At 35.4% G+C, this 14063-nt stretch overlaps 1 protein-coding gene across 2 annotated transcripts in view; it reads right to left on the bottom strand.

The window, feature by feature from the left end:
* The window catches only part of GLG1 (golgi glycoprotein 1), a 113771-nt gene that overhangs the window by 30905 nt on the left and 68803 nt on the right, over positions 1-14063 (bottom strand). For both annotated transcript variants that reach the window (XM_019646424.1, XM_019646423.1), the window contains exons 5-8: positions 8507-8710; positions 7411-7482; positions 6294-6477; positions 3717-3931 (exon numbers count right to left, since the gene is read on the bottom strand). In XM_019646424.1, the coding sequence (XP_019501969.1) occupies positions 3717-3931; positions 6294-6477; positions 7411-7482; positions 8507-8710 (675 nt within the window). The remainder of the gene's footprint in view (positions 1-3716; positions 3932-6293; positions 6478-7410; positions 7483-8506; positions 8711-14063) is intronic.

Genomic DNA, 14063 nt, shown 5'->3' with positions numbered 1-14063 from the left:
ACTGGTTTCTCTACCTTGATGGCAAGTTTTTGTTTAAGCCACTGTTGGGATTACCTGCCTACCAGTCACCTGCCTACCAGTCTGAATCATCCCTGAACATTTGCAAAACAAAAGGTCTTCATAATATACAGGCTGCCTCTTTCCTCCTGTCTATCTATTAATCAGATTACTAAATCTGACACAGGGCCAAGCAAGAACTGAGTGGAGCAGCTTACACAGAAGACTTTTCCAGTTTAAAGGTCTTATTTGGTCCTAAGAATCTAGAACTTGAATTTTGCTGCAAAGACAATGGCATTCCAACAAGCGTACTCTGCTTTATTAAAAACAGCTGTGAGATTTCATTTAGCTTGCAAGAAATATTAATTACAAAAAATAAGAATACTTATCATTTCCTATTTTCCCTCAGCAATCTTTTATACAACCAAAAGGTAAACCAGACCTTATTCATTATAAGAATACAGAAAAGTACTTCTCATTATGCAGCTGAAAATGAGAACATGGTCTTTAACATTTACTTCTGCTTGGTCCATCCTTTGTCATGAAATAAAGCATGAGATGTGCCTGAGACCCTTTTTTCCTGTCTTTGAAGAGAAAGCAGTTGGGGCACAGAGAAAAAAGCTCTAAATTAAGGATCAGAAGACCTGAGCTCTATTAATAGTTCTGGCTCTGCCAGATATTAGCTTTGAGAACACGGGCACGTTGATTAAGCTCTAAGTTCCAGTTCTTTAACTGCAGAGGATTATAAGAATATATAGGAGAAGGCTGTGTAAATGGAAAATCATTTTACAGATGTAAAGATCATTATTACTACAGATGGGTAGCAGATGGTGTTTTGGGGAGGGAATCTGAAAGAACAGAAAGCAAATTTGAAAACTACAATCCTTCTGGTTTGGGTTCCTTTTTTCCAAGTTAAAGAACTGGGGCCTTTTTTGTGTCACAGATTAAGCCTCTGAAGGAGCCTTCTCTGATCCTCATACATTTGACCTACGATCCCCATCACATATTCCGCAGAGAATACAGATCAAAAGAAAATGAAAGAAAACCCTATTCTGTCTATTCTAAAAGAAGTCAATAATCAAGATGAGAGAAATATGAAAGATTTCCCAGTATTCTGGGATGGAAGTTATTTATATCAATTCTTGGTGGCAATTTGGAGAAGCTACAAAAGGCTGTGGTTAGTTGGTAGGAAGATTACTGTCAAAGGAGTATCGATTTTAGTAACGATGTTTGTTGACAAAGACCAAAATATTTACATCTTTTTCATGGGAGTCTGAAAGTCTCTGCAAGAACTGTATCAGTTAAATATCCATGACTGACAGGCAAACGTTGAGAATTCATAATGAATGCACCAGATTGCAGCTATTAATACGAAAAGGAGGCAATGAATGCCCTATAGACACTATTAGGCTAATGGCTTAAGGGGTCATTGCCACTCTGGAATCCAGTGACAGCAGTGTGGGAAATAAACACTAAGGATGTAAATTGCTATACGATTATATATCTATTCTGGCCCCTGACTGCTTAGGAAAAACTTGGGGAAATGCTTCTGGGAAATGATTAGTCTATAGACTGGACTGGGCTATCATCTGGGGGAGACGGGGCCCAGACTCGTTCAGCCATACTGGAGAGAATTTATTAAGTTCTTGATTATGATGCATTTGGAAAAGTATGTACTCATTAAGATAATATTTATTTTTATGCTTCACAGTTTACTATTTGTTGAGAGATCAGTAAATCAAAGCACGACCAAACAGAATAGGAAAAATTAATGGTCAACCATAGGCAGGTATGGAAGTCTACTGTATCATGGAAGAAAACTTGGGAAAAGAAAGAAACCCACTCAAAATAAATTATTTCAAAACATTCCTCCATCTGACTGAGGATGGATAATGTAGTAAAAGACTAAGGAAAAGTTTTTTCTTTTGGATCATTTATTCCTTCAATTCCTAAAAACCATGGGTCCATAAAAAAAAACAAAGTGTTTGTTTCCCACTTAGCTAAACTTAATGTGGGTAAAACCATGTATTTCGCTATTTGAGGCTTAATATCTAGGTTTGAAAGCATTTTTATTCTGGGCACAAAGGATGAGGTGGGCGTTACTTACTTATCTTTCAAGTTGAGTCACTAGCTCTTTTAACAAGCTAAATTTCAAAAAGTTCTGGAGGTTAACTAGGCATCTCAAAATAAAGTCAAATAACTTTATTTTCTTTTTTCTGTACCCCTTAGTACAAGTGTAGCCTCAATTAAAAAAAATAAAATTAAATAGTTTTTAAAAATTAAAAAAACATATATATATATATATATATATATATATATATATATATATATATACGCATATACACACACACACACACACACACACACATATATTCCTGACCATCCCTCCCCTTTCCATGATACATTAAGGATGAAATGCAAACACAGGATGTCTTGATTAATTCTTGGTCTGGGGCCCAGGCACATACATTGTCACAGAGGCTTCCTAGGACAATCATCTGCAAGGACTGCTCCTGAGGAACTCCATACAGGAGCCTTCTTTCTAGGTAGGCTTGGTATTTTGGAGAAGAAGCTACAGTTTTCTATTTTTCCCACCATGGGATAAATTACTGTCTATTCTGGGTCAGAGTAATAGAAGCTAAGAGTAAATTTTACTCCACATCAAAATTCTATGAAAATTTTGTATTTCAGACTGTAAAATTCTGATTTTACATGATTAGCAGGAAAATAAAATTCTAGTAATATTCAATTTTTAATAAAAACACCAACACCACAATAAAAGACTAATGAATTGTGGTTTGCTAGTTTCCCTGAGGAGAGAGCCTGAACTTTCTAATTTAGGTTATAAAGTTAAACTGTATTCTGTGTTTCCTAAAGGGAGGTATAGGAAAAGCACAAATACATCGTACAGGGTACCACTGTGGCATTTGGTATTATAAATTGTTCAAAGACTCTTATTCAGTAAAATATGGACAATGGTCATGAAAGAGAGGCACTGTATCTTTAAAATTTTGTTAACTTTATACTATGTACCTGCTCTGTAGTTATTCAACTGTTTATGAACCCTGGACAATAATAACTAACTTCTCAAGCAAAGTATGCTAATATTTTCCAACTATTTTTATAGAACTGGCCGTAGAGTTTGAAGGCAGAGAAAGAAAGACCTTTCCACGCATAGTTGCCTTAGTCTAACAAGAAAAGATGGTGTGATTTTGAAAACGACATGCTTTCTTGATCCTTCAGGCCTGGAATTCATGCCATGTTGCATATTAGTAATACAAAGAAACTCTTAGAAAATTTCTATTAATTTTAGCTCTCTTTCAGCCTCAATTCCATCAAACCCAATGGGAAAATTCTTTTGGTGGAGGACCTTTTTTGATTTACCAGAACTTGGTTTGCTTCATTGTGAGTTTAGTAAATCCAATCTATCAAGTTACCTTTTAAAAAAAATATTCCAGCAAACAATGCATTTTATCTATTTCTTTAAGTATATAGCTCTTTTTATTGATTATGAGCTCAAACTTCTACTCTGCAGCAGAATCCACATTCTTACTGTGACATGCCTGAAGAAACAATATTCTGTGTCTGATTTTTAGTGCCTAATATTCACTGTGATGTCACAAATGATCCAAAGAAAGTAAGTTGGGACAGTGTCAGGAAGAGGCTCCTCAGCTGATAAAATGTGACATTCAAAATGGCAGTAGAACATTTTTCCTTACCGCCTGCTGGCAGTTCATTCCAAGGTTCCCTTTCTCCCCCCGAACTACTTTCATTAGACAATGCAGGGTTCGCCCTTTTCGATGTAATCCAGAACAGTGGTGTTCAATCTCCCCTCGACAGCTCAGGATGATCTCAGGGCTCAAGGAAAAATCTTCCATCAGCATGCGTCGGTAATCTAACATCTCCCCCTGGCACTCACTGCTCACTTGTCGGCCTAAGTTAGGATTTAAGTCATAACATTATGGTGAGCATTAGGATCAGATATCACCACTTATTAAAGGTACATGTTTTTTTTCCTAGAATATAATATACCATTTATACTATTATTTAAACTGAAAAGTTTAGAATTTAGCAAAAGCTTTATTAGCATAAAATGAGTTTAAGACTCCAGAGACTAGGGTTTACCTTGTCAGCGTTCTGCATTATACAGATTTTATACTACTGAACTAATAATGCAAATGTTTTGCCAATGGAAATCTCAATAGGCTAACTATTCGGGTAAATATGAAAGCCAAGAGCAATCCCTACTGGCCTAGGAGGTTAAAGCTTGTGGAAAAGACTACACTTCAAATATTCACAACAGCCCCCCACCTTCCTTGACCTGTAAATGCCAAATGGGAAAGCTTAAGAAATGTTTTTAAAAAACAGCTCTACTAATGTATAATTGACATATAACAAACTATATTTTTTAAAACATATAAGTGAATAAGTTTGGCATATGTACACATTGGTAAAACCATCACCACAATCAAGATACTGAAAATATATATATCCACCAATTCTAAAAGTTTCCTTATGATCCTTTAGAATTCCTCCCTTTCTTTCTTCTCCACCCACCCGCCCCATCCCGTCAACCATTAATCTACTTTCTGTGACTATAGATTAGTTTACTAGTTTGCAATTATTAGAAGTTTATGTAAATGAAATCATATGGTATGGACTCTTTTTTGACTGACTTCTTTCACTCAGAATAACTATTTTAAGATTCATCCATGTATTTACATTCCTTTTTATTATTACTAAGTAATACTATTGCATTATGTGAATATACTACAATTTGTTTACCCCTTCAGCTGTTGATGGGCATTTGGGTTATTTCCAGTTTGGGGCTATTACAAATAAAGCTATTATTAGCATTCATGTATAAGAGTTTCTATGGACACATGCTTTCATATCTCTTGGGCAACTACCTAAGAGTTACATGGCTGGATCACATGGAAGATGCATGTTTAACTTTTTAAGAAACTGGTAAACTATTTTCCAAAGTGACTATACCATTTTAAATTCCCATCAGCAATGTATGATAGTTCCAATTTTTCCATATCCTCACCAACACTTAATATAAATCAGTCTCTTTAATATTAGCAATCTGTATAACTTTTCTGAATTATCTGTTCATATCGTTTGGCCATTTATTTACTGTCTTTTTGTGTTTCTTGATAATTTGTAGTTTAAGAACATTAACACTCTTTTTTCAATATCAAATTAGGTTACTTTATACATACTATTTTATAATATGCTTTTACTAGTCAATAATTTCCACTTTAGGAAAATTTCATCTAACACCAGGCCATAATAAAAATTCTCCAATTGTCTCCAAAATGTCCTTTGTTTGGTATTCAATCCAAGACCATGCACTAGCTCTGGTTGCTATTCCATTGCTTTACAGGTTACGAGTCCTTCAATACCCAGATATGAAAAAAAAAATTCACCAAAAAGCTCAGAGCTTTATTTAATGATTGATTTTTTCACTTAACTTTTTAATCACTAATTGTCCCAGCACCATTTATTCAATAAGAGCTAGAAATTTAAGTTTTGCAGCCTACAGTCAATATTAAGGAAGACAACCCTGACCTTCTATACATCCTTCTTGGTTCCTTTGTCAGGGGTTCGCTTTTGACTAAACAGACCATAAGTCTGACTCTATGGGGATAAACTTTTCATCTTTTATTGTTTAATTCCTTAATATCATCACTGTTATGATCATAATAGTATCTATCACTTATTGTATGCTACATGCTATTCCAAATTACCTCACTCAGTCTTCATAAGAACTCCTCATCACAGGTAATATTATTTTTTTATAGATAAGAAAAATGAGGTTTGGAGAGATTAAGAAATGTAAACAGTAGACACCCAGTCAGTTAGTTTGGTGACAAAGCCATAATTTGAAGCCATGTCTCTCTGACACAAAGCTCATGTGCTAAATCATTATGCTACTCTGACTCTCCTAAAAATGCTGTACAATATGTATTTAAAAAATTAAAATATTTGGATTTGGATTTGAGAAATATACTTTACTTTGTTAAAAAAAAAAAAAAAAGCAAGCCAGGATATAAAGAAAAACAAAAACAATATCAGGGATTGTTGAGCTAAGAGGAGGGGCCTTCAATAAGGCTTAAGGATACCAAGCCTTAATTCCTCGAGTTATGCTTACAAAGACAGATTCCTGAGTCACAGGCACAAGTGTGCTCAAAAGAGCAAATACAGGGGGAAACTGACATTTACAGGTATAAGATGTTTTAGAATGTGAATCCAAAGAGGAATGAAAAGGATAAAAAGAAATGAACTCCTACCTCTATGCACAGCCGATTCCAGACACATCAGGAGGTAGGAGAGCCTGGCTTCCCGGGACCGGGGAAGGTTTTCCACATTGCACCGGTATTTTTTCAAGTCACTCTTACAGGATTTGGCCAATGAATAACTGACCTTATAATCTTGGGCAATCAGCTTTTGGCGGGTTGTTAGTGCTTCTCGACACTGAATAAAGAGTGTAGTAAGAGAATTGTAAGACTGCTCAGGTGGTTCGGCTGTTCGCATGTACCTGAGGCTCATGGCCAAGTACATGTCAACAACTTGCAGTTGTTACCAAAATGCCTGTGTTTAAATTTGGTTAAAACTGAACACAAGCATGCTAAACTAGTGTGGCAAGAGGCAGGGGTGAATGGGTGGGGAGCCCTGGAATTCTACAGTGAATTGTGGATTGTTGCTGCAATCGATAACAGCTGTTCTAAACACATGCAGATTTGGTAGATTCTAATACATGAACTTGACACAGTATTCTTTTCCACTTTAACAATATCCCTAAAATAAATTTTACCAGAATCAAAGTGGCAACTGACATAATACTCTGAAAGTTTCACTCTATACTTTTAAAATATAATTATTCAATAGTAAAGGAACTGAAATAAAAAACATTTCTTCAGGTGCATAAGGAAAGTAAATGACAGGATAGAAAACCCCAAAATAATTACTTTAGAAAGCCATAAAACATTCTTGCATTCATGCAAGAACAGAAGACTAACAGTAATGACGATGCTTAATGAGACAGCTACTGAAAAATTAAATAGCTAATTACCTATGAAGTACTTTGGTTTGGTTAAATTTCCTGAGTATGTAGGGCTGGCTTCAGTGTGATTCTGAAACAAAATTCTCCAAGTTTACTCTCCACACTGATTCCCAGTTGGCTTCCCAATGTCCAGATATCACAATTCACAATTAAAGCTTCATTTTCTTGGCTTAAGCAAAATACGCTTTGGTTCCCTACTAAAAGCCAACTATCTCACCTCTGAACAGGGTAAGCTTTATCAGTCATTTACATTTTGGTATCAGTTTGCAAGAATATTGTTTGAGAGGATTTGAGAAAGCTTTCAAGAAATGAATAAAATTGGCTTGTTTCAAAATAATACTTACCTTTTCACTCATGGATTCTTCAAATTTATGATTGAAGAGACACTTATACACTCTGCCTTCACCAGCCTGCGTCTATAAGATGGAACACACATACCAGCTCTATACGATGTCAGAGGGGTAGCAGATTGGGGTGGGGGGGTTATCACTTTGTGAGGGGTGTAAATGTCTATTACATTGCTTTGTACACCTGAAACTAATAAAAAAAAAAAAACCAAGATGGAACATACACATTACAGTGATGAGGATGATGATTAGCTAACTAGTTATGCTGAACACTATCCATAATCCTATATAGAACTTTCTGTTAAATTAACATAATGGTGAGTACCTTTGAACAAATGGCTTAGGCTTTTACCAAATTTAGTAGTCACTGAAAGGAAATAGTACCTGCAGTAAAGATGAATAAATATTTCCCATAATGCCTGTCATTTATTCCCAGATACACTGTTAATTAGGGAATTAAGAGAAGTGTCAGTGAGTCGCCCTTTTTATAACATTATGCTAGAGTTAATAAAACTCTTTCAATCAGTGGCTCTGACAGTTAAAACTATTAATTCAAAACAATAGGCAGAGTGGGAGTGTACACAAGTCGCGCTCAGTCCTTTGTTGTAAAGATAATAGATTGTTCCATTTATAGTGTTAGAAAGTTGTTCTATAGGGTCTGTGGGTAGTAATCAAGAATTTGGTTTTAAAAGCTAGCCACCTGTTGTTTTTTCACCTTAGCCAAAAACATATAAATATGTAATATTAATGGCATAGTTTTAGCCATGGAATAGATGTGAATGGAAGTCTCTGGTAAAATAGGATTACCTGTAGGTAAGACAGACTCCCAAGAACTGAAATTGAGAAGTTAGATAAAGTAGAAGAAAGAATGTGTGGAGATTGTCAGAAGCCAAGTGTTAACCAGATGTTAAATCAAGGCTGAGCATCCGTATAACATTTTCTGTTATCCAGAAGCCAACTCCATTCACCTTCCATTTTCAGTGGCTTTTCTACATGTGAGGTTTGTGTTAGTTTATTTTATTTTGGAGTAGAGTATTTTAAAACATTTAAAAAGAAAAGGAAGAAAAGAAGAACGGTTTCAGAGTTGACTCACATTTTCACAAAAACGCTCCCGATCATCTCGACAGGCAAAATATAAATGCCGGTCTAAATGAAAGTCATCTGAGGACAGCTCAGCCACGCGGAGAATGGCTTTCTTGCACAGTTCAGAGACTTGAATCTTGGGATCTCTCTCTTCTGCTTCCTTCACCAGGCCTTTTTCCAAGCAAGATACCACCTCACCTTGTGAATGTGCATCCTAAAATAGTAAGGGTACTAGTGTTTACAATCTCACCACAGTGAGTTTCAAATAAACATCATTTGGTTAAAAACAAAAAAGAGGCTCAACATATAGTTAGCTTATTGATGTTCTACTGAGAAATCAGGTGGGAACCAACCACGCTGTGGAAGTTACAGAAAATATCCTCGATAATCTTTGATTAGAATGTAATGCATGCTTCAAAGGAAAATAGAGATTCTGGTCAATTAAGTATAGTTTAGTTAGCACTAGAAATAGGAACACAAGTTTTTAAAGTTAAAATGTCAGAAAAGTTAAAGGAATTATATTAGCCTAATGCTCTGTTCATAGCTCATGCCAATGCTGAAATAATACCGCAGAAATCTGTTAACTTATCTCGTACGGGGCTAGGTATTTCCCAGATAATAGTGCTTTTAGTCATGTAAAAAAAACAACAACAAACTACAAGATTCTTTGAGAAAAGATATTACAGAAACACTTCCTCTTTTTCTTTATTCTATACTGTCCACAAAGATCCCAATGTTTATAACCTGTAGTGTGATATTCACTTCCATGTTTTAGATTTATGTTAATGTGATTTTAATGAGATTACCATTTATACAAACCACTTTGGAGAGCTTTCCTAAAGCCATCCAATTACCTTTAATTGTACATTGCATCATCCCCATAGCAACCACAAGCATTCATTCATTCAAATATGAGAAACTTCTCCTATTCAAGAGTCCTAATCTTCTATACTTAGAAAATATGCTTCAATAACTTGAGAGGTATAACCATTAACAAAGCAAACCAAAGCAGCAGAAAATACAATGCTATCATTTATTTATACACACATATAAAATCTTTTTATAGTAAAATACCATGTCCATGAAATCATCTGTACATAATAAAAAGATTCCTAAAACCAGATAGGGAAACATTTTCTTTAAGCAAAATTTCAATTCAATATACTGGATTCATTGGGGGGATCACTTCATAGCCCATATATAAATGCTTAACTGCACTGTACAACTGAAACTAATATAAAATAGTATTGAATGTCAACTATAATTTAAAATACACACACACACACACATATATATAGTCACAGGATGTAAAGTACAGCATAAGGAATATAGTAGTCAATGGTGTAATATCTATGTACGGTGTCAGATGGGTAGTAGGCTTGTTGGAGTATCACTTTGTGAGGCGTGTATGTGTCTAATCATTATGTTGTCTTGTACACCTGAAACCAATAATAATAATTTTTTTCAATTCAACAAAAAAAATACATTTAAAAAAAATTTTGTTGTAAATAGCACAATACTTCCCAAGTATTTTTTCATGTTCTCTCCTATTATACCTGTGAAGAGGGGATAAGAGCTGTGGTACCCATTGTGCGGAATTGCAAACAGAGGCCTAGAGGACTGTACCAACTCATCTGAGTTGCAGAATGTAAGATGACTAGCTAAGAGTCCATTGTTTATCTTTCTAGATGGTGAGTTCTATGAAAGCCCTAAAATTATATGTGGGTTTTATATATTTTTCCTGAGGAAGGTTCATAGCTTTCAAAGGTTTGCTGACCCAAAAAAGATTTAGGAAGCACAGCATACTAGCAGATTCTAATGTCTTCCTATTCTCTTTCTATACCTTAACCTTACTCACCAGTTGTATGATTCTATCCAATGCTTAGAAACCTAAGATGACTAAAAAGGTTTTTGGAGAGTTAATTCTGAACATATAAACAAAACTCTGGGGGACAAGTGACAAAAAAATGAGAGAAAAGTGGACAGAAATCCCAAAGATCCAGAGTAAGTTTTATTTTTTCTTCCTAATTTATGAGTGACACTCAGGTTTGTCTGACTATGACCCACTTAGGCAAGGCCTACCCATTTCCACTTCCCAAAGGAAAAACAAACCTATGATAGCAAAGATTTAGACAGAAACCTATCAATCACTTATTATTTACAGCATACAAAAAATTATTATAAACATGATTTTATGTTATAAAACAATATTCTATACCAAATTTAGTAGCCCATAATAACTTACTTAGATGGTTGCGAGCAATCAGGTCTGAATCACATAAGAGTTTGAAAATAATAGCATGATCATCAACTCTTGATTTAGATTCAGCCTTTAGTCCAGGCATCATAGGTTAAGGAAGTGATTTCCATGTAATAAGTCGAAGTATTTATTTCCCTGTATATTTTATGTTTATAACTGTTTTAAATGTGCTACCAGTAAAATTATATTATATTTCTTAATGGTTCCATTTGCTTCTTGTTGAATATAAGGCAGCACCATCATAGTTTGAGACCTCCTAAGAAATCTGAGATTTAATTTTACTTAGAGCAATTGCAGCACCACATATTGGTATTAGGTCATAACATCACCTCCATTAGACGTTTTCATTCATCGTAACTTTAGATAATTTTTTCAAATAAAGATATTTCAGGAATTCTTCTCAGTTCTCAAGAGTCTCTGAGCTTTTTATTTCAGCGCATTTGAGTTATATAACTGAAATGTATGCAAATATTTGACAAAGAAAACTGTTTGGCTAATTACTGAATATGAATGAAAGCAAGGGAGGTAAACTATACACTGGCACATCATCTACAAGAAAATAAAATTACTTAGGTTAAGAAAAGTTAAGTTAAGGGCCGGCCCAGTGGCTCAGTTGGTTAAGAGCTCGCTAAATAGTGTGAGCTCTGAGCAACTAGGGGTTCGATTCCCAGCCCAAGCTGAGCTGCCGCTGAGCTGCCAACAGGTGGCAGGATGGCTCAGCTAAAAAAAAAAGTTAAGTTATTAATACATAGGCTTGACATATGAATAACAAATGATCATATAAATGGATTTACAATGAGTTTTAAAAATTCTATTGTGGTGAGACAAATGTCTATCTTAAAACTACTGCTAGTGTCCTGATCAGTTTTTAGCAGTTCGATAGGTAATATTTTTTTTCTTCCCCATATACCTTGTCCTTCCCTCCACTCTTTTTTTTAAGGACAGAGAAGGATAACACTAATCTCAAAGAGGTAGACAAGAACCCAGTTTTTATCTCTGCTATAAATTCTCTATTTCAACATTTTTGGTGTCTTCTGTGATCTACTTCATTAGATGAAGAGAAAAAGAATGTCTGAATTATTCAAAGTAGTTGGTTAAAAGCATGGAATGATCAATGATATAACTACTGAGTGAAAAGCATAAAGTAGTAATAATGTGGCACATGTCCACATTATGTTCCTGTAAGGAATGCCACATTTGACTTTCTCGTCAGATGATATAAATTATTTACACTTTCAGTTTTGGAGATCTGCCCTTTCATTTTAACAATATTTATTTAGAAGACTCTAAAGATCTAATGCATATTTAGTCTTTGTTCTAAAATTTCTATGTATATTAACATTTTGGAAAAAATCATTATGGTTTTGAAATCATGACATTTATAAGTTCATACAGAGGAGGGAACAAACAGGTTAACCATGACCCCTTCTCCTCTGACGGTTGGAGGAGGTCAGTTCAAAGCCAGTAACAGAGGAGTTTACAAGCTTCAGTGGCAACAAATTTGAATTGATGAGTCTGTTCTCTTCTGTGCTCAGAAGCCAACTTATTAATTTTCAGGATAATTTTCATATCTAAATAACTGGCTTCAGAGAAGTAAGCTATAGTCAGAAAAGGCAAAGAAGGGCTGAGGGCACGCCTCCCCATTTTTAAACTTGGCTGTGGTACCAGAGTGGATTATACAGGAAGGAACATGTTTTTCAGAAGCACAGGCATGAGTCACCTTACTGTCCCCAAAATATAAGAAAGCCTTTGATGCAAGGGTTGGGAGGTTCAGTATGCACAGAAATTCACCTAACTGGTAAGTATAGTAAAAGATGAAAATGACCAAAAAATGCACATGTTGATGGTCCAGAGAAATATTTTTTTTTGTTATTTTAACAAAGCTGAAAACCCTGTCATGTCTTGAGGCTCTAGCACTACTATTTTCTGGAATCATTTCAGTTCAGACTTAGAACTCATATATACCATGGAAGGCAGGTTTTATACTGACAATTCGGATTGCTAGTGGGAAGCTAACCAGCAATTATCTTGGTGGTCAATAGGGATGAACTACTACAAAGAGGTGAGTTGTCACAGTCCCCTCTCAAGTGTGGGCCACTAGTCACAAATACGAACAAATGTCATCACTGATTCCTGATAAGTGTGTCGGGAACACTTACGTGAAGATTTTACAAAGAGTGAGGTTTAGCATTGGATATAATCTCCAAAACCGTAAATAAATCAGAGGAACTTACTGAACTATCAGGGTGACTTAAGTGCTTTTGTGCCATTTCTAGAGTCTGCCGAGAAGAAAAAAAAAATCTGCCTTCTTTATTAAAACTGGACTTTTTTCAGCTTCCTGAAAGCTGTATGCCAAGTTCACAGTGCTCTCAAGATAGACTGAGAAGTTCCCTGTGAAAGGGCCAGAGCCCTGAGCTGGTATGAAGGAAAGGGTATTTGGTGACAGCCAGACAATAGCCAACACTAAAACCTCCATTTGAACTGGTGTGTGCAGTTCCTGCAAACTACACCATGTCCCCCTTTCTCAGTGACGGAAGCCTGAAAAGCATGGTCCAATGAACAAATAGGGGCAGAGACAAATGAATTTTATTTTTTGTCATGTTTCCTAAACAGCAGATTAATGACCAGGGACAATTAATAGCTAATGCCACACAAGGGTCCCAGACTACCTCTCCCACTGGCATCTGTTATTTCTTAAGAGTTTCTTTCATTTTTGTCGAGCAAACAAATTCAGAATAAACTTGGTCAAACCTCCATTGTGACCTTCTGGACAACAGACTCATAAGGTAAAAAATAAGATCAGATATAATTAACCACCCTGGCGGTAATCCCGAGTGTGGCTCGGGGTTAATTTTCACTGCCAGAAGCGGTAACCCCGAGCCACACTTTTTCAAACTTTATCATACCTGGGATGCCTACTAGACTCGTTTGGACAGATTTAAGTAAGTAATTCCTAAGAATTACAGGCCTACAATATAAAACAACAAATTTCCATGCAAAACAATGTACCGCTTTGGGTACAAAATTACTGACATAATCAGACCACCAGGGAGGTTAAGGAAGAAGAAACTAGTTAGGTAGTACTTTCTTTTCTGTCTTTACTAAAACTAGTTCTTCTGAGATGAAGATAATATATCACATTTATAGAGTACCTTTCTTCTGACAAGTTGAAGCACTTTCACATATCTTAAAATTTTCTAATATTTAAATATCTTCTTTTGTACTGGTGTGCTTACTAAATGATTTTTTTTTTTAATGGGAACAGTGAGGTATGCGCAGAGAAAGGTTTGAGAACTCAAGTCTCTCC

The sequence above is a fragment of the Hipposideros armiger genome, unplaced genomic scaffold, assembly GCF_001890085.2.
Source record: "Hipposideros armiger isolate ML-2016 unplaced genomic scaffold, ASM189008v1 scaffold_102, whole genome shotgun sequence".
Taxonomy (NCBI): Eukaryota; Metazoa; Chordata; class Mammalia; order Chiroptera; family Hipposideridae; genus Hipposideros; species Hipposideros armiger.
Note: the sequence above shows the minus strand (reverse complement) of the source record. Positions and strands in the feature narration are given on the sequence as shown.